The 22,074-nt window shown below is 33.3% G+C and overlaps 1 protein-coding gene across 1 annotated transcript in view; it reads left to right on the forward strand.

Annotated features, from left to right (window-relative positions):
* Positions 1–22,074, forward strand: part of Rtkn2 (rhotekin 2) — a 75,457-nt gene that overhangs the window by 13,253 nt on the left and 40,130 nt on the right. The window contains exons 3-4 of the mRNA XM_005334309.4: positions 16,909–16,967; positions 20,905–20,958. Of these exons, the coding sequence (XP_005334366.1) occupies positions 16,909–16,967; positions 20,905–20,958 (113 nt within the window). The remainder of the gene's footprint in view (positions 1–16,908; positions 16,968–20,904; positions 20,959–22,074) is intronic.

Genomic DNA, 22,074 nt, shown 5'->3' on the forward strand with positions numbered 1-22,074 from the left:
CTTGGTTGGCATCCATTTTATTTCAGAACGTGGTATATGTTGTTCCAGGATCTCCTGGCTTTGGGGGTCTGGGTTGAAAAATCTGCTGAGATGCAAATTGATCTCCCACTACATGTAATCAGATTCCTCTCTCTTTCAGCCTATAAAATTCTATCCTTATTCTGTATGCCAGGCATATTCATTATAGTGTGCCTTGGTGTAGATCTGTTGTAATTTTGAACATTTGGTGTCCTATAATTGATTTTCCAATTCATTCTTCATGTTTGGGAAATTTATATTATTTCACTGAAGAGTTTGTGTATTCCTTTGGTTTGAATCTCTGTGCCTTCCTCTATCCTGATAAATCTTAGATTTTTGTCTTTTGATGTTATTCCATAATTCTTGGATATTCTGTTCATGGTTTCTTACCTTCTTCACTGTGTGGTCAACTTTGTTTTCAAGATTGTATATTTTGTCTTCATTGTCTGAAATTCTGACTTCCAAATGATCTAGTCTGTTGTTGCTCATGCTTTCTGTTGAGTTTTTTATTTGGTTTATTGTTTCCTTCATTTCAAGGATTTCTGTTTGGGTGTTTTCTTTTTTTCTCAGATTCTATCTCTTTCTTGAAGTTATCTTTTGCTACTGTATTTTTTCTCATCTCTTTGTTGATGTGGTCAATTCTTGCCTGAATTTGCTCTCTTATTTCATTGTTGGAGTTATCAGTCTTTGCCTATATTTGCTCTTTTAGGTCACTCTTTAATTTGCAGATCATTTTAATTATATATATTCTGAACTCCTTCTCTTACATTTCATCTACTGCCATGTCAATGGACTTTATTATTGTAGTATCTTGATTTGTTTGGGGCACTTTCTCCCCTTGTTTTTTCATGTTGTCTATGACTCTTCCTCTCTTGCAGTGCAGATCTGAGGTATTGCAGTTTCTACCCTATAATCTTGAAGTATCCCTGCAGGTTACCAGTACCTCACCTTGAAGGGAGAGATGAATGTTTGCAGCACCAAAGCAACCAATATGCAGCCATAAATCAATTAACTTCTATTTAGATATTTACAGTTTTGTCTCTTTAAACAGAAATGATGAGTTTGGTTATCTTCTACCACATAGCCAGTAGGTTTGCATAATGGTTACAGTTACTAATAGTGGACAGAGAGAGAATGGGGAGGTAGGATTAGGATGTGATGTTAATGAGGTAGGATGTGAGAATATAGAGGTATTAGATTATAGGACAAGTGAAAGGGGAATCAAAAGAAATTGGGTGTTAGCAGGAGGAAAAAGAGAGAGAGCCGATGCCATGCAAGGCTCCCTGATACCTCTACAACAGGATGGTGTCTGTTAGCACACCTAGTAGGGATACCTCTGTTGCACCTGTGCCCACAGGGAACTTGGTGATGGTCTTCCAGGTCCTAGTTGTTGTCCCTGGATAGAAGCAGCCATGTCCCTAGTTGGTGGCGGCAGTAGTATTAAGCCTGTTGGTAGATTTTGGGCTTCCGGGCCCGTTTGTGTCACAAGATGGAAGCTTCCCCAACTAAAGATGGCTGAGGTGGCAGCGGAGGTAACCCAAGATGGTAGTGGAAGTGTCCCAAGATAGAAGCAACCACTTTCAGAGATAGGGCTGGAAGAATGGGCTGTGCAATGGTGTTGGACGGCCTGTTCGGTGATGCTGCACTGTGGTGTGCTGTGCTTCAAGGAGCAGCTGCCCCTGGCCCTGTCCGTTGTCCCATGGTGGAGATTACCACATGGGGAGAGCTATAGCAGTGGCTTCAGTGTTCCATGATGGAGGTGGTTTGGCTGGAGCCACATGTTGATGGATAGGGAATCCCAGCACAGTGGTCCTTTCTGGGTGGGTACAGGCATTTGCGGTGGTACTGTCTCCAGCAAGGCAATCATGCAATGGTAGTCCCTATGGTCTCCCTGTGAACCACATTTTCTTTATCCATGTCAATTGACGCACCCTTAGACTAGTTCCATAACTTGGCTATTGTAAATTATGCTGCTATACATATCAATTTGCGTGTATCACTATAGGATACCAATTTTTTTATTTGTTTGTTTTTGTTTTTGTTTTTTTTTGGGGGGACTGCCGCAATCTGGCTGGGCACAAATCACGAGCCACTGAAGCAGGAACAAACTTTATTTTTGAACTGCAAGAAAAAACCTCACACACACGCTCCTGGGGAATTCTCCCGAATGCCACACGGCTCTCGTCCAGGAACCCTCAGCTGGAAAATCTCTCCCGGAAATCCCTCCTCCTGCACTTCCCCAGCCAATGGGAACTCTTGGGGAATCCCCGGAAATCCCCATGAGAACTCCAAAATAGTGCGAGAACTCAAAAGTACCGGCAGAGACAGATAGTAATGCCTCGCCTGTCAATCAATACTGTTGGCAAAATGCCAGGGGCCAGACAGACTCAGCTGTGGCAGGGGACAAATACCAAGTAGTGGGATAGCTGGGTCATATGGTGGTTCCATTCCTATCTTATGAGGAAGCTCCATACTGTTGCTGGAAGTGGTTGTACTAATTTGCTGCCCCACCAACAATGTATGAGTGCATGTTTTTCCTTATGTCCTTGCCAGCAATTATTATTTGTATTCCATTTTAACTGAGGTGAGATGAAATCTCAGTGTGGTTTTGATTTGCATCTCCTTTTTCATACATTTATTAGCCATTCATATTTCTTCTTTTGAGTAAATGTCATTTTTTTTTTAGATCTTTTGCTCATTTATTGAGTGGGCTATTAGTTTTTTGTTGTTGTTGTTGTTTGTGTTCTTTTCATATTCTAGTTATTAATCCCTTGTTAGAAAATGAACCAACTAATTTTTCTCCCATTCTGTAGGCTCTCTCTTAATGCTTTTAATTGTTTTATTTGCTGTGCAGAAGCTTTTTAATTTAATGCTATCCCAACTATTGATTCTTCATTTTATTGCTTAATCATTAGGAGTCTTATTAAAGAAGTCAGTGCCTGTACCAGTGTGTTGGAATGTTGATCCTATGTTTTATTTTATCAATTGTAGTATTTATGGTCTAATCCTAGGTCTTTGTTCTACTTTGAGTTGAATTTTGTTTGGGGTGAGAGATAGGGATCTAGTTTCATTCTTCTATGTAGGGGTATCCACTTTTTCCAGCACCATTTGTTAAAAAGGTGATCGTTTCTCCAACATATACTTTTGGCACCTATGTCAAGGATCAGATGACTGTATCTATATGAATTTGCCTCTGTTTTCTAGCCTACTCCACTGGTCTTCATTTCTATGTTTAATGCCAATACCATACTGCTTTTGTGACTATCGCTCTGTAATATAATTTGAGTTCATGTATTGTGATACCTCCAGGCCAACTCTTGTTGCTCAGGATTGATTTGGCTTACTGTGAATCTTTTATTCTTCCATATAAAATTTAAGACTCTTTTTTTCTATTCCTATAAAGAATATCATTAGTATTTTGATGGGGATTGCATTGAATCTGTAGACCATTTTTGGTAATATGGCCATTTTGACAATATTAGTTCTACCTATTCATAAATGAAAATACACGCATTTTCTAAGGTCGTCTTCAATTTCTTTCTTCAGAGTTTTATAATTTTCACTGTAGATGTCTCTTATCTTCTTAGTTAGATTTATTACTAAGTATTTTATTTGTGTGTGTGTGTGAATGAAGTAGTTTACTTAACAGATTTCATTTTCCGGATATTAGAAAGCTATTGATTGTTGTATGTTGATCTTCCTGCTACTTTGCTGAATTTGTTTATCAGATCTAGAAATCTGGTAGATGGTTTTAGGTTCTTTAGGTATAGAATCATGTCATCAACAAGCAAAAGTAGTTTGACTTCTATTTTTCCTATTTGTATTCCTTTATTTTTCTTCTCATGACTGAGTGTTCTGACTAGAGTATCAAGAACATTATTGAACATGAGTGGTGAGGGTAGATATTCTTATTTCTTTCTGATTTTAGAGAAAATAATTTCAGTTTTTCTTCATTTAGTATGACGTTAGTGTTGGATCTGTCATACATAGCCTTTATGATGTTCTTTCTATCCCCAGTTTCTCTAGTGTTTTTATCAGGAATGGGTGCTGAATTCATGAAAGGCTTTTTTTTTGCATCACATGATCATGTGATTTTTGTCCTAAATTCTATTGATGTGATAAATTACATTTATTGATTTATATATATTAAACCAACCTTGCATCCCTGGTAGTGTACATTCTTCTTAAGTGAGGTTGGATTTTTTTTATTACTGAGCTACATCTCCAGTCCCCCCCTCTCCCCACTTTTTTTTTTAACTTTCTATTTTGAGACAGGGTCTCAAAAAGTTTCTTAGGTGTTTGCTACATTCTTGAGGTTAGCTTTGAACTTGTGATCAGAACCTCCTGACTATAGGCCTGCACCACCATGCCCAGTTGCTAGTGTTTTGTTAAAGATTTTGTGTCTCTGTTCATCAAGAATATTGTTCTGTAGTTTTTTGGTTTTTTTTTCCTCAATGTGTTTTCATCTGATTTTGGTAGCAGGGTGGTACTGGCTTCATAGAATTTAAGAGTGTTCTCTCCCTTTCTATTTAATGGTATAATTTGAGGAGTAATAGTGTTCTTTAAATGTCTAGTAGAACCTAGATGAGAATTCATCTGGTCCAGGGCTTTTCTCTGTTGGAAGGCTTTTTTTTTTCTTTCTTTTTTTTATTGCTCAGTCTTATTGCTTGATATTGGGTCGTTTAGGTTTTCTGTATCCTCCTGGTTCAAATTGAGTATGTTATGTGTGTTTAGAAATTTGTCAGTATTTTCTAGATTTTCTGATTTATTGGAACATAAGTTTCTGAAATAATTCCTGTTGATCCTCTGGATTTCAGAAATGTCTGTTGTGAAATCTCCTTTTTCATCTCTAATGTGTTGATTTGGATCTTCTCATTATTTTGGTTAGTTTGGCTAGGAATTTATCAAACTTGTTTATTTGTTCAAAGAACCAACTCGATGTTACTTTGATGCTTTTTAATTGTTTTAATTCTCTATTTCATTAATTTTACCTCTAACCTTAATTAATTCCTGTCTTTAATTTGTTTTGGAATTAGTTTGTTGCTGCTTTTGTAGGGCCTTGAGATATAGCATTAGACTATTTATTTGGGATCTTTCAGTTTCTTTGTTTTTGTTTTCGTTTTTTTATTGTGAGCACTAAAGCTATAAACTTTCCTCTAGTACCACCCTCATAGTGTCCCCGAGATTTTGGTATATTGTATCGATAGTATCATTTGATTCTAGGAATTTTTAGAATTTCTTCTCTCATTTTCTGAATAATCCATTCCTCATTTTTAAAAGTGTTACTCAATCTCCATCTGTTTATGTAGTTTCTATAAATTTTCTTGCTGTTGATTTCTAATTTCAATCCATTGTAATCTGATAAGATGCATGGGATAATATTGGTTTTGTTTGTTTTGTATTTGCTAAGACTTTCTTGGTGTCTAAAATATGGTCTGTTTTGGAAAAGATTCCATGGATTGTTGAGAAGAAACTATATTGAGCTATTGCTGGGGGAAATAGTCTGTCATACACACACACACACACACACACACACACACACACATACACACACACACACACACATATACACACACACGCACACATATATGAACATTTGATTTATAATTATCACTTAACAGAAGTGTCTTTATTGATTTTTTATGTCTGGATGACCTACCTGTCTCTTGTTGAGAGGGATATATTGAAATCACTAAGAATGCTTATTAAGCACTCTGCTAGAGTGTCTATATTAAAAAGAAGGCAGTTTGTCAACACAGGAGAATGTATATGCAGCTAATATTGTGCCTTTAGGTACTCAGCAATCTTTTCCTTAGTTTTATATTACTACTCCATTTTTGTATTACTGTCAGAGTTAAATAACATTTTAATGAAAAGAACACTAGTCTACTGCTTCTAAAATTTTATGATTAAATAGTTAAAAATTAATATAGACAATAAATTAGACTTTTCCACAGGAGAATCAAATCAGTATAAAATGGTAGAATAAAAGAATGTCTAAGAATTGGATCTAGTTCTGGTAGATCGTGAAGGATGGAGAGATTTTAGCTAAGTGAGTCGGAAGAAAGCAGCATTCCAAGAAAAACCATTAGAAAAATGAAGGCTTAGGGTGAAAGATGAGCATGGATTATCCAAGAACAGTGGAGATGTTTCCCTGCCCTTTTTATTTTTTATTTTGAGACAGATTTTCACTAAGTTGTTTAGGGCCTCACTAAATTGCTGAGGCTGGTCTCCAACTTGCAATCCTCTTTCCACATCCTCTTGAGTTGCCACCATGTCTGGCAATTTAATTTTGTGCTAGTTTTTATATCATCCTTGAAAAAGTGATCTTACTGTAGTTAGATGCGACACTCCAGTTGGGAGATCAGTGATATTTTTTAAACCACATATCTTTTGAAAATATTGATAACTGGCTAAGGGTTTGATTAATGTAATGTTCTAATACTATAACAAAACATTGTTCTAAACTGTATTTAGGTATGAAATGCCTTATATTTTTTATGCCTGAATAAGCAAAATATACCTAGCTTTATTTATAACTCACAGTGAAGTTAGACTGATCCAAAAAAAGTGGATGCACAAATTTTTCTAGATTGTGTAGATTTTAGGTAGTTAGATGAGAGCACAGATGGCTTCCTGCCTCTGTTTAGAGCATGGAATGGCTTGTTTATAACAATCTGTCAATTTGGTAGCCTTTTAACTTGCTAATTAGACTATCCCTTTACTTCTTCCCTACATACTATTGCTACTAGGTATGTCTACTTAAAAGACTTGTTTCAATCCACTTCTCAAAAAACAGCTAATAGTTTCCATTTACTAAAATTTTTTGGATAGGCATTCTAGGATCTTTGTAGTCTAATTCCAAACTTTTCATAGTCTTATCTCTCAATTTCTAGTTATTGATTGATATGTATCTCCAAAATAGTTCTTTCATTTTCTTGTCTCCAGGGCCTTATATTAAAGTGACTGTCTTCCATTCCCACTTGGCAAAATCCCTTGTGTTCTGAGACACTAATGGCAGCATCAGGGATTCCTTGATAATTCCATTCAAAAGGTGGTTGTTTCTTCTTTCATGTCCAGAATAAGGACTCAAAAAATTATTACTTGCTTCCTCCTGGTTCTGGTAGCATCTGAATTGTGAATATTATACCATAACTTATTACTTTCTGGGAGCTGTTTATAAGTACATCGTTTCAATCAGATTGTGAACTTTGGAAACTGGGACAGTGTGTAGTTCTTCTTATTGGTAAAATAGATTTGAAATCATTCCTCACTTCATAGGCTAACTATGAGGATTAATGCCTGGAGCTTTGCGGGTACTCATAGTTGAGACAGCCCATTTAAGGATGGTTCCTCTTCTTGTTTAGTGGGAGTTCCTTCAGCATTCTCCTGTAGTCTTTAAGAACTTCTTGTATTTTTGACACACACAAAAAAGACCAAAGTTGTCTTGTGTTTTCCCTGCTCCAGGACTTGAGTCAGCCATTTCTATGAGTTCTGGTTCCCTTTAATGGTTAATGAATTCTGAAAGCAAAGTCTGGGTACCACTGATTCTAGGACTTTTCAGTGGACATAGCTACAAAAAAAAAAAAAAAAAAAAGACTTAAATCACGAGTTTACATTGATATCGATAGGCCTTTGTTTTCTTAAATTAATTTTGTTTTTTATTTCTATTTCTCTTCTCTTATGCTGAAAATCTTTATTGCCAATAACAGTAATATTTTTTTTATTTTTATACAATGATTATGTAAACTAGTTTGACAACTATAGAACAGTATTCCTGGTGGTAAACCTATCCAGGCAAATTCAGGATTTCTTTATAGTTCTTTTTCAACATACAGAAATGATAATGAAGAATTTCCAACATACAAAAAAGTAGAAAAATTATACTGTGGGGACCTACATGCTTGCCACATGGGTTGTATAATTAACATTTTGCCGTATTTGCTTTTTTGCCTTATCCTATATCTCTTTCTCTATCCACCCATTACTTCATCTTACTTTTTTACAATGCAATTAAAAGTTAAATTCTTTAGTTCTTGTGTGTGTGGTGTGTGTACATGTACATATGTGCATATTTGTGAGTATATACATATACATACATGTGTGTCAACATAGAACAGGCAACTATTCAAAAATTACTTGAAATAATCTTTGTCTCTCTGTATTAATTTCATAAACTGGGTTATTTCTGTTTGTGTTTTACTTCTTTTCTCTTTGAATTCATTGCATTTCGGGGCTATGTCCTGTTTCCATGTATTCCTTCCCAATTCCCAATAGTCCTTGCTTCTATGTCCCTCAAGAGGCTGCCAGTCTTTTGATTATTTTCAACCACATGTTTATTTTGCCTATTCTGTAGCATAGTGTAAATGGAATGTTTCAACATAGTACTTGTGAAATTGGTCATGTATATTATTTTCCCCCTCTTTATTGATAAGTATTATTCTACTATGTGTATATTCCATAGTGCCATTCCCTTTTCCCAGTTTTGACTCTTTTCCAATTACTACCTGCTTTAGGGCACTTGCAGTTCTTTTCAAGTAGTTATTTTTAAAATAGTTTTTCTATTATATTGTTTTCTGAAGAAGGATTTCTTCAATCTGAGCTACTTTGCCATTATCAGAAGATGAATCCATTTAATTATATCTTGATGGAATACATTTTTATTTTTTCTACTTTATGGAATATCTTGAAGTTTTATGACTTAATTTTCTTGACTGTCTTATTGGCTTTTGAAGTTATATTTTATTGGGATACAAAGTTCAAAAGATCTGTCTTCCCTAACCTTACTTGTTTTTGACCGCTTGAAATATCATCTATTAAATGGGTTAAATTTCTTTTTCAAGCCCTGCTGTCTTTGACCTTCTGTCTCCTGCATTTTCTGCTTCATGAAGATGTAATCTAACATTTGGTACATGAGGTACTTGGATTATCGTCATTGGCAGTTGCAGTCTCTAGCATTATAAAGTGTCTTTTGTTGCTGTTATCTCATGTAATGCTTTTGGACCTGTATTTGCCTTGCCTGGTAACAATACCACAACCTCTGCTTCCTTATTGTTTGCATTTGTGTAATATATCTTTGACTATCTCTCTATTTTTAGCCTTTCTAAATCAAATTTGAAGGTGTGTTTCTTATAGAATTTGGTGAGAGCTGATTCTATATGTGCAATAACTTGTTTAACTTATTTATGTATTTTTAGACAGAAAAAGCAGGAAGGGTTTATTTAGTGAAATGAAAGTGTAATCGAGGGAGAACATGGGCAGGACCAGTCCAAAAACAGGAGGCAGCCTCTTGGCTTCTGCCTTGTGGGTTTTTTATGGCCTGCTTGGAATTCTCCCATGAGTTATTCATTCAGGGTAGCTACTACAGTTTTCCTCCATAGCATTTGGACTTTATGTTTTATAAGCCAAACTGAAAATCCTTTTAATGGGAAAATTAAATCCATTTATATTTAATATGTCTGATGTATTTTATTTCAGTTTCCTTCATATTCTTTTATGTTAACTGTATATTTTACTTATTATCTGTCTTTTATCATATGGTCTATTTTCTTTGCTTTTTAAAATTACTTTTAATTCTGGGAGAGTTAACAGTTTGGTAATTGCTATAACTTGATATAAAGATTTTATATAGTGAGATAATACCAGTGCCCTTAGTTTTTTTTCCCCTTACATTATCTTCTATGAATTTATTTTTTTTCTGCTTTAAAAATAGTATTATTTGTTTCCACTTATTACAAAGTTTAATGTGTGTTCCCTTTACTATTTTCCCTTTTCTCCTTCTACTTTTTCAAGATTGGGTTATTTCTGCTTTGGTACAGTGGATAATATTCATATGCTAATCTTAAATTCATATTTCTACCTTTGTTTAGTCTTTGATCTGAAACTAAATATGTATAATGTTCACTACTTGTTCTTGTAAATTGTACTTTCTAAAATCGTCATCTTTTGAAAGAGAGCTCATCAGCTAGTAAATTTCTCAATATAAGGACTGTTTTCTTTACAGTCTTAACATGTTTGAAGTATTTTTCTTTAATGTTGCTACTTAAAAGGCAGTTTGGCTGGTTATAAATTTTTTAGCCAATTCTTTCTTTCCATGGATTTCTTGAAAACCTTATTACATGTTGTCTTGCTATTAAAAATATCTCATGTTAAACTTTTTTTTTTTTATAAATTACTTTTTTTTTTTTTTTTGGTCTGGAAACTGAAAATAACTTCTTTGTTTTGTTTTAATCCTTAACGTCTGATCATTTTAATGGGTTATGTTTAATGCTGACCCATTTGGCTCATTTAGGGCCCATTCAATAATGCAGATTCATTTCTTATTTTCAAAAAATTTTCCTATATTATAAAATAAATTATTAATTCTATCTTATTATTTTGTTTTTCTTATTGGAGATCTTCCAGTTACACTTGAATTGGGTCTTGTTTTGCCTATCTTCTGTTACTATCAATTTCTTTTTTTAAAATTTAATTAGGTATATATGATAGTACAATGCATTTTGATTCATTGTACACAATTTCAGCACAACTTTTCATTTCCCTGGTTATACACAATGTAGCATCACACCCTATGTGCAGTCTTACATGTACGTAGGGTAATGATGTCCATTTCATTCCACCGTCTTTCCTGTCCCCCTACATTCTCCCCCTGTCTCCCTCCCCTTTGCCCAATCATAGTTCCTCTTTTTTTCCCATGCCTCCCCCTTCCCTACTTTCTTTTTAATACATAATTTCATTTTTGCACATTTGGTTCTTTACCTTCCCTTCCACTACACCCTTTAGTGTACTTTTACTTATATCTGTTTATATTTGGGTATCTTATATTTTAATGTTCATTTCAAAAATGATTTTTTTCCAACTTCTTCCTTATTCTTACTTCTTGTTTGTGTATCTGCCTATTTTTTATCCTTTACTAGTCTAAGGTTTCAGATTTCAGGTCCTTGAAATCATGTGTGCATTCTTGATTCTACATGTGCAATAACTTGTTTAACTGCACTTAATTCATTTGAAATATTGTGTTCTAATAATATTGTGAAGGTAGGTTTGGTGGAGTATTTTTGTCAGCTAAAGATGTTTGATTCTCTACTTGTATTTATAGTGGCTTTTTAAAAAATATTTTTTTTTTTAGTTGCAGATGGACACAATATCTTTATTTTTTACGTGGTGCTGAGGATCAAACCCAGTGCCTCACAGAGGCAAGGCAGGCGTTCTATCACTGAGGCCCCGCTCCAGTCCTATAGTGGCTTTATATAGATATTAGGGTTCTTTTTTGTTCCTAACGAAATATGTAGGATTTTCACAGTGACTAGGAGTGGGGGTGGGACATTATTAGAAGTGCTTACTTGGTTTCTTAAATAATGTTTTCTATTTTTAGAACAGTGAAGAGCTATTTCTTTTTTTTTTTTTTTATAGTCAATGTTTAATGTAGATATGTATATACTTGAAAATATTCCATTTTCTTTGACCCCATTTTTTTTTTTTTTTTTTGGAATCTTCAAAATACATTTTTTTTTTTTTTTTTTTATTGTTGGTCGTTCAAAACCTTACACAGTTCTTAATACATCATATTTCACAGTTTGATTCAAGCGGGTTATGAACTCCCAACTTTACCCCGTATACAGATTGCTGTATCACATCAGTTACCCTTCCATTGATTGACATATTGCCTTTCTAGCGTCTGATGTATTCTGCTGTCAGTCTGATGTATTCTGCAGTCAGTAAGATTGGCAGCCATTACGAAGTCAAACAACAATAAGTGCTGGCGAGTATGTGGGGAAAAGGGTACACTTGTACATTGTTGGTGGGACTGCAAATTGGTGCAGCCAATTTGGAAAGCAGTATGGAGATTTCTTGGAAAGCTGGGAATGGAACCACCATTTGACCCAGCTATCCCCCTTCTGGGTCTATTCCCTAAAGACCTAAAAAGAGCATGCTACAGGGACACTGCTACATCGATGTTCATAGCAGCACAATTCACAATAGGAAGACTGTGGAACCAACCTAGATGCCCTTCAATAGACGAATGGATAAAAAAAATGTGGCATTTATACACAATGGAGTATTACTCTGCATTAAGAAATGACAAAATCATAGAATTTGGAGGGAAATGGATGGCATTAGAGCAGATTATGCTAAGCGAAGCTAGCCAAGCCCTAAAAAACAAATGCCAAATGTCTTCTTTGATATAAGGAGAGTAATTAAGAACAGACTAGGGAAGAAGAGCACAAGAAGAAGACCATCATTAAACAGGGTTGAGAGGTGGGAGGGAAAGGGAGAGAGAAGGGAAATAGCATGGAAATGGAACGAGACCCTCAGGTTTATACCAAATTACATACAAGAGGAAGTGAGGGGAAAGGGAAAAATAATACAAGGGGGAGGAATGAATTGCAGTAGTGGGGGTAGAGAGAGAAGAGGGGAGGGGAGGGGGGATAGTAGAGGATAGGAAAGGCAGCAGAATACAACAGACACTAGGATGGCAATATGTAAAGCAATGGAAGTGAAACTGATGTGAATCTGCAATCTGTATAAGGGGCAATATGGGAGTGCATAACCCACTTGAATCAAAATGTGAAATATGATATATCAAGAAATATGTAATGGAGGGGTAAGACAAGATAATACAAATGGAAGAAATGATTTACAGTAGAAGGGGTAGAGAGAAAAGGGGAGGGGAGGGGAGGGGAGGGGGGATAGTAGAAAAAAGAAGAGCTATTTCTTTAATAAAAGATGACTTGGGATATTGATTAGTTGATTTTCTGATTCTTCAATACTCTGGTTTCCTTGGATTTTTAACCTGCTTTCAACCCCTTCCTTTCAACTCACCCTAACTAATGCTACGGTTTTCATCAGGTCTTTTACCTAATTCTCTCCTCTTTTAAGAGAGTAGTCACCTAACTCTTTCCATAGGTAAGGCCTCCATGAGCTTGCTTTGATGGTTTCAGATGGTAGTTCCCCCATTATGTAAAATTGATGCTTGATAGTAGTCTCTGTTTTTTAGTTATATCCTCAGTATAAACTATAGGTGATTTTGTTTTCTTTATTTATCTGAAGGCTTTTGTAGAATGAGTAAAGAGAATCAGATTTTGATGGCCACCATTATTTTACAAGAACTGGCAAGTCAAACTCTGATTACTTTGGCAAATGATCTAGTGCCTTTTCTGTGTAAGCCCAAAGATAAACACTTGGGCCAAAAATCCCAGTAATTCTTTTATTTGTGTAATATTTTAAAGAAAGACATATGATACATTTAAAATATGAAGTCGTTGAGTAGCTCTGTGAGCTAGATATTTTCCCCATTTTATAAATAAGGCTAATAAAGTTAAGAGGTTAACAGCAACTTGTGAACTTAACCAGTAATTAATGCCTGAAATCCAAACCTAAGGCTTGAGTCCAGATCCTACTGTTTGTTCCATCAAAATGACCGTATCCTTATTTCAGTTTATTCAACAGTAGTACTCATTCACTAGTGCCATAGAAAGCACTGAGCTGTAGAACAGATATTTTGTTACATAGCAAAAAACAAAATAGATGGACTGAAAAATCCCTCTATACTCGCAGATCTTACATCTTAGCAATATCATCTATCCATCCATGTCCCCTACCCCACCCAATCCATCTCTTGTTGACTTAAATTCTGAAATGCTTTATTTGGCTTTGTAAAAATAATGCTAAATAGGGGCTGGGGATAGCTCAGCATTAGAGCGCTTGCCTCGCACATGTGAGGCACTGGGTTTGATCCTCAGCACCACATAAAAATAAATAAATAAAGATATTGTGTCTATCTTTAAAAAAATGCTAATTAGAGTCATTTATAGTACTTAATTATGTGTGTCGTTCAACATAATTGTGATATTTTGAATAATGCTAAAATAATCTTGCAAGTTTTATGAGATGACTATACTTGTTTTTTTATACTTCAGTTTCCTAGTTTATTGCTTTTGTACTATAAATTAAAAAGTGTAGATTGGAAGTTAAAAATTATGTTAGTAGTTCTATAATGAAATATGCATTTGCAAACATTACTGTTTTAAAACATATCACATTTGGAGTAGAATTTAAGATATTTCTGAAGCTATTAATTTATACCACATGGTTTTAAGAAAGGTTAAAATTCCATGCTAAACATTTCTGTTTTCATTTACTTGTATAAAAAGTGAAGGATTTTATAACCTCTTTTCAAATAATAGAATACCATTTAGAATTCTTTAAGTATTAAATTATGAAAATGTAAAATACTTTTATCATTGTGCTATTTCTCATTATAACTTGTTAATTTTAAATTCCCTTATGTAACAATAAGTTGGATAATCTGTGTTTACTCAGTCAATTTTAACACAGATATTTGAGCAACAAAGTGGCAGATTGGCACCCTCTTTTGGTCATTTTATTTACCTACAGGCAGAAATATAAGTAATAAAATACAATTAAAAATTTGTCTTTTATATGTTGATCTTATAAGTTAGCATTTACAAGCCTCACCAAAATCATGCCTCAAACTAGGTTCATATGAATAAAGCACACTATTATTTATTTGTGAATTCTTTTAGTAATTTGTGGTTATTTGCTTTTTCCTCAGGCTGGCTCTCTAATCATAGAATTCAGAATTGGCATTAACATTGCAGATTTTCTACAAGTATTTATTTAACTGTAGCAAACTGAACTGCAGCAGCACATTATTAAACAGATAATGTTTCACAATTTTATTGTGAATTTGGATTAATTAGAAAAACATCACCTTTTAGTGCCCTTAATAACAGTTTGGGGAATTATTTGAATTGAAAATAAAGTTAAGCTTCAGAAAATTGAGGCTGAGTTCTCCTCCTCTCATGTTTTTAAAATCCAGAAAATTATTCTGTAAGATTATATGGTTAATTTGATTTATATTATAGTTTGATTATATTTGTGTATAATATGTTTGCTGTGAATGCTTCTGGAAATGCCTATGCAAATAATTTATAATTGCAGGGAAGAAAGCTGTACTCTGCCAGGTGGTTAGGTAGTTTGAAGAGGGAATTTTTCTTCTTGTAAATATTCAGCAAGTTTTCTTTTTGGTGGTTGTAGTATTTCAGAATTTCACATGCCTGCCAAAGCCTCAAATGTAATCCAATTTAATAATACATAATGGATCTCAACTCTGGCAAAATATAGACCTACTCCATAAACTTTAGGTACCATCATTTTAGAGCTTCCTTGCATTTTTTCACTGAAATAAATATTTTAAGAATTTTTATTATGTATTGCTCATATAAAAGCTGACTTTTAAAGTTATTGCTTACAAATGCCAGACAACCATATTTGTATAGCATTTTTGTACCAGTTTGAGGACACTGAGATTTGTGTTTTGATTCCTAGTGGTCCTTTTAGTATGTTATTTCTCCAAAATATATAAGAACTCCTCAGATGAACTTTTCACCACATGATGAAGCAATAAGCATGATATTCTTTAACATAACACATTTTAATGTCAAACTCGACTTTTAAATTTGTGATTCAAAGAAACATTATTTTGAAATAGAGTACTGATATTTTTAACTACATAAATTCCCAAAATATCAGGCATGAGCATAAAGTAATTAGATGGGATTCTGAGAATATATGACTTTGAATCTAATATATTATTTTAATCATACATTGGGTATGATTCTATAAATGTCTCATGTAAACTTAACAACTTAAAACATGTCAGTATATTATTTTAGCTCATTTGGACTATATGCCAACTCTGATACTTTTATGTTTAATCCATAAAGGGAGTAAAAAAGTAAAACGATATATTTTATTTACAAATTGGATGCATGATATGAATAGATAGTCCTTTTAATAAGCCTGCAGAGGGCAATGAGTTGGTGTGATCCTCTTCTAAAAATTAAATAACTTTCCACTTCAAATTCTGACCCAATTTTTTTTCCCAGAAACTCTTAGAATCAAACAGTATTCAAATGGAAAGTTTTCATCATATATTTGAATTACCTAATTAGCTGACAGTTAATTGACAAATCAAGTTGAACAGGGACAAAAATAATACAAAAATACTCTTAGAAGTATTGCCTTAGAAATGGAATACTAACTCAATAAAACTCTCCTACTTAAAAAAAAAGAAATGGAATACTAATCTGTAAATGCAGGTTATTAGGGAAAAGGATATTGGGGAAATATTTAAGGATTGGGAGTTGTTATGATCTAGTAGGAGTTAACTATTATTGATTTTGAAGGATTTTTTATGATAGTATATTCTTAATTATATTTGCAAATGTCTTATATTCCCAGAATATTCTTTGAAACTTTTTTCTATTGGCATAGTCAGACTTTTCTCTCCACATTTTGTTCTCTCTATAGAGTCTTCCTTTTTCAATTTATTATTTGCCCTAGTATACGTTTGGTTCTTTGACATTTAGTTCTTTGATATTGACTGCATAGAAACATAGCAGAGAATAATTTTTGGATGTTTTTCAGATTCTATAAAGATGAGTGAGGTATTCTTTTGAGTAGCACATCATGTGATTGGGAAATATGTTAACTTTTTCAAGCCACTATACTTAGTAAGCTAGAAATGTAATTTATGGAATAGTCATTTCCAGGTAATGGGGACCTGGACAAATATTGTTTATCTCATTTATAAATGCAACAAAAGAGTTTCATTTTAGAGAGACCAGTATACAATCATCAAGGAATACAAAGTTTATACGAAAAAGAGAATGATTCTATGTATTTCTCTTAATAATTGTTAGTTGTTGACTAAATATCTTGAAGAAGTTTCAGTCAAATAGTTTACATTAACAAAGTGATTATTCATAGGTATATATTTTAATATTTAGGCATTTTTAAAAGGTTTTTTGAAACAGTTGCTTATTAGAAAAGTTTTTTTGTTTATTAGAATTTTTCTTTTGACAGTGATATGAATTCTGAAAATAAAGAAAGAACAGCTTGCAAAGGAAAGGTTGCCATATCAGGTATGCTATATTTATATTGCTGAATACATTGTATTAAATAACTAGAGTTGGTGAGTTTTTATTCTCGATTTCCAGTCTCTTCATTTTACTTTTCATACATGTATCTGAATATTTGATATAAATCTATTTTAATCATTATGCTCTACATTTGAATAGAACTTTATGGTGTGGGAAAATAAAATGTTTCAGGAGCTGGTCTGGGGATATAATTGAGAGGTACAGCACTTGCCTGACATGTGCGAGGAAGCCCTGGCTTCCATCCTAACAGTGCGCATGTACACACACACACACTCACAGACACACACACACACACACACACACACACATAAAAGAAGAAGAAGAAAGAATGAAAGACACCCTCCCCCTCAAAAAAGAAGTCTTATACATTACATATATTGTGCTTTTTTTCTTGGGGAAGCCTTGTAAAATAGGTAGGATAATTATTCTCATTTTCTATAGATTCAGAGGTTAAGTGACTTGCTGTAAGTGGCAGAGCTGGGCTGCAAACTCAAATTGATTGATACCATTCCTTTTCTGTTTTAATGATTGTCTAGACCAAGAGTTTCATGGGGTTGGAACTGTTTATTTTGTTTATCATTTTATACTTATAAGCTAGCTGGTATAGTGCTTGGTGCATAGAAATTGCTCAGTGAAATTCATTGAATGGATGACTCTTGTTGCCTGTAGGATGAAGACCAAACTTTTCCCTGTTTTCCTTTCTGACTCTCTTCTTTTTCTTAGCCACATCTTCCATTACTCCTATACAGAAGCCATTTGCTTTAAGCAGACATTTCTCCTGTTTTTGACACACACTATGTGGCAGACATCTAAATTCTTGTGAAAGAATTAAATTTTCTTCAACATATTTGTTCAACTACAAACCCTCCCCTGTTAGAAATGTTTCCTTTGAGTTATTAATACAGTTAGGAGACCTTTTACCACTAGATGGCACTTATGCTGTGTAGTCTCAGTTTCTCCAAGTGTTAAGGAAACTATAAGACAATGGAGATGCCTCAGATTAAGTGAATACATGACTGACTCATGTGTACACTGTTAAGAAAATGCACTTTTACAAATATTATCTCATCAGTACATTTTGGAAACAATAGGACCTCTATCAGTCCTTAAGAAATAAGTGGTTTATTTCCTTGGCCAAAAGCATTGTATTAGGGAGTCTGCTGCTACGATTCAGCCCCTGCCACTTAAAGAACTGTTTTCCATTTCCAGCTTCACCATTCACTTTATGGCTAAACAGACATTATCATCCAGAAAGAAAAGACCTGCACTTTATTTAGGACATTTTTGGCTAAAATCAGAAATTTCCAGCAGCTAAGCAAAAAAATTTTCAGAAAAAGAATTAAACTATATTGAGAAATCTGTTGCTTGTTTTATAGTTATTTATATTCATGTTGTCATCTTTCAGATTGTAAGACTGACATGAAACATGTTTTATATCTCCTTGTATCCTTTAGCTGCCAAACATTACAATTATATAATAGTTCTCTAAGTTTAAACATTTTAATCTTAATAAATATGATAGATGTTTGAAGGGGATTTTCTATAAATACTTAAAGCATAATCCTTGTTTCGCTTCTAATATGGCACTATTCACTATACAAATGAGATATATTAAATTGCTATTGAACATTCAAATTCCATGATAGATTCAACATTTCTTGTCATTTCATAGACTGCTGCAATTCATGATATTAGAATTAACTATATATTTAGAAGGGAGACTAAATTAAAGCATTTAAAATAAAAGAACAAAACCTTCATGACTACAGACATTCACATATCTGAACTTATTTATGCATGTGTTCCTTCTTTCAAAAGATAATTTTAAATTAAATTAAAGAACCAAAACTCTCAAGAGATGGAATACATAGGTAATTTTATCTTAACCTAGACTAAATTATGTCTTGTATGTATATTTATAAAAACAATGAACTAAAAAACAAATTTACCTTTGTAATTCCATTTTCTCTTGCCATGGGCATGAAAATGTGACTTTTATTTTGGCCAAAATAAATTTGCAGCAAAGTTTCATAATGTTTCTGAGATTACTTTCATTGTCAGGAGACAACTGGATTTTCCATTTTCAGCTTCACCACGCACTGGCCAGATCTCTACAAATGTAAAAAGAATAATAAGCTTATCTTGATTCTTTCTGCTGAGCACCAAATAATAACACTGTGGTAATTGTCTCATGTTTTTTACTAACTACTCTTTCAATGACTAAACCAAATCAATTTCCTAGTACCTCAATTTTCCCTTTAGAAAATATCTTTAATAGACTTAAAGGATCTGATACTTTTAAGTTAACTATCCTAATTTGACTCTCTTGGTTTATTACTAAATTTCTATGAAGACTTAAGAAAAACAAAGGTAAGAATATTCTAAATTAAAATGGAGTCAACCATTGCAAGAATCTGGAAGGAACTTCCTTCATTGGAGCTGAATTAGGAAACATAGTTAATGTGTTATACATTCTTTGTTGTCTCAACAGTACATGACCACCTAGAAAATTGATAAGAAATGTCTACCTTACAGAGCTTACATAGATAGGCCTGGGAAAGGGTGAGATTGACCCACAGGCTATGGGTATACAGCAAAGGAAGTCAGGGTCCATGTTCTTTCCATGATAGTGTAAATAGTTAATCCTACCCAAACAGAGTAAGAACAGCTGCGAACAAGAACAGTTATGAAATGAAATGAGTCAGCAACTGTGGTCAAGCAAGAGTGGGCTCTTTGACAGGACATTAGCTAAATAATAATTATAAAATAATAAAATCATTCTCGTTAAAATCAAGAACAAAATAACAATGTCTATTATGTCAATATAATTTAACACCATTTTGGAAATTCTGGCTAAAATAATAAAAGATGAAACTATTGAAAATGAATAGACAAATTGAATATTTGAAGATAATGGATTGCAGACCTAAAAAACCTAAGGGAATTTACTGAAACACTATTTGAATTAATAATTTAGTAAAAAGTGGCTGGATTTAAGATAAATATAAAAAATGGCAATTTCAAAACTAGAAATAGCTGACTAAAAAATATAATGGCAAAAAAGATCTACTTTACAATGAAAATAACAAAAAACAAAACCATTAAATACATAGTGATAACCTTTGTTAAAATGTAACCTTAAATATACTACTGTATGTAAAGACAAACTGTTATTAAGTTATTAGTTTCCAAGTTAATATGGATAATAGAATATAGTACTAATGAAACACTTGGGAAGAAAATTCATATAATGAAATTAGCATAAAATGCTTCCAAAAAACCTATTTCTGAAGTAGAATATAAAGGAACAATAGTTATAATATTATGGTATTGATTTTAGGATATTTAGCAATTGATAAATGATCTAATTGAATCCATAAAGTGGATAGCCTGGCAACATTTGTTCAGAATGGCATATCTAATAAATATAACATCATAAATCAGTGAGGAAGAAAAGGGTATATATGTAGAGCCAGAACAATTATTCTTATAAGAATGTTTATATTTTCACCTCACATGCTTCAGAATTTCAGACATATAAAATAGCTTTTAAGAGTACAAACTAGGCTGGGCATATAATAGCATACACTTCTAATTCCAGAGACTGTGGAGCCTGAAGCAGTAGGATTGCAAGTTCAGGGCCAGCCTAGGCAAGATCCCATCTCAAAGGGTTAGGAATATGGCTCAGTGGTAGGGCACCCTTGAATTCAATTTCTACTACCACAAAAATAAATAAATAAGCGTGTAAATAATTAGTCCATGTACAAATCATAAAAAGTAACTAGAAAATTTGCTGTTATATAATACATTTCATTTTGGTTTCAGTGATCAGAATCTGTCATAGAATTCAGAAGTTCAGGTCACTGTAATAAATAAAACTTACTGAATTATTACTTGTCATTTTCCACCTTATTTGTAGATGTTCGAATACCACTAATGTGGAAAGACTCTGATCACTTCAGCAGCAAAGAACGTATGTAAGATTTTAATTTGTAATTGAGAAGTTACCTTTAGTGAATAAATAAATTGACGTCATTTGACAGAATAACCAGAATCTTGTTGAACTGTTTTCTGATTTTTAATATAAATATGTTGTTCCTTTTGACTAATTAAGATATGATGCACAGCAAATGTAATTTTTAGTTGTTTATCAGAACCTATGCAAGGATAGTAACTAATGGGTTCAGGGTGGTGAGACAGGAAGGAAAATGTGGAAGTAAAAAAAAAAAATGCTCACAGAATAAAGGTAAAGGCAACATTTCTTTGACTAGAATCTGGGGGATCTTTTCTGCTTTATTTTGTTACTTCAGATTATTTAACAGGATGTAATAAAGAAAGATTTTTAGCTTGATCTGATGTTTTTTCTTCTTCAGCATTTTATGACTTTATATGGTCTTCACACATCTTCGTATTGCTTAGGTCATGGAAATTAACCTCAAATGATTTCTCGTTGTTAGAGGCAAAGAGAAAAGATGTGATAATCCTTTATCTTTTTGTCTATTGTGATGGCTTTGTTCCTCATACTTGAAAAACTGAATCATATTGAGCATAATTAGTTTTATATGAAGAATTTAAAATCAGTTTAGTGTTTGTTATTCAATTAGGAAATATAATTTATTTTTCAAAGGAATGCATGTGGGAATTAAGTAAATCTGATTTCTATAGAGAATAAGTTTTTCTAAAGAGCTGGTTTCTCAATAATGAGGATTTAGCCCTTTAATCACCTAATACTTTTATAACATCACCAAATTAAAAGGCCTAGCAGCTATGTTTTTTGTGTTCCCATGTCTACTTTTAATTTATTTATTTATTTTTTTGTGGTTTCCTCCCTTGCTTTTAGTTTGGTGGAAAATGTTTTGCTGTTGTTAATGTGTCTACTCTTAACCTCTTCTAATAAAAAACATTTTTTTCTTAAATAAACTTGGGGACCAAAATGACAGAAGTGATAGCGTGTACATAACAATAAATTCGTTATTAATTAAGAGTTAAGAGTTTTCTGGTAATAAAGTTCATGATTTTGGTTGTTTCTTTAGCCTGCTGATAGTCCTTTAGAGTTCTTTATGTTTAACTTAATTTTTTAATACTCTTT

Source organism: Ictidomys tridecemlineatus, chromosome 1, assembly GCF_052094955.1.
Source record: "Ictidomys tridecemlineatus isolate mIctTri1 chromosome 1, mIctTri1.hap1, whole genome shotgun sequence".
In the NCBI taxonomy this organism is placed as follows: Eukaryota; Metazoa; Chordata; class Mammalia; order Rodentia; family Sciuridae; genus Ictidomys; species Ictidomys tridecemlineatus.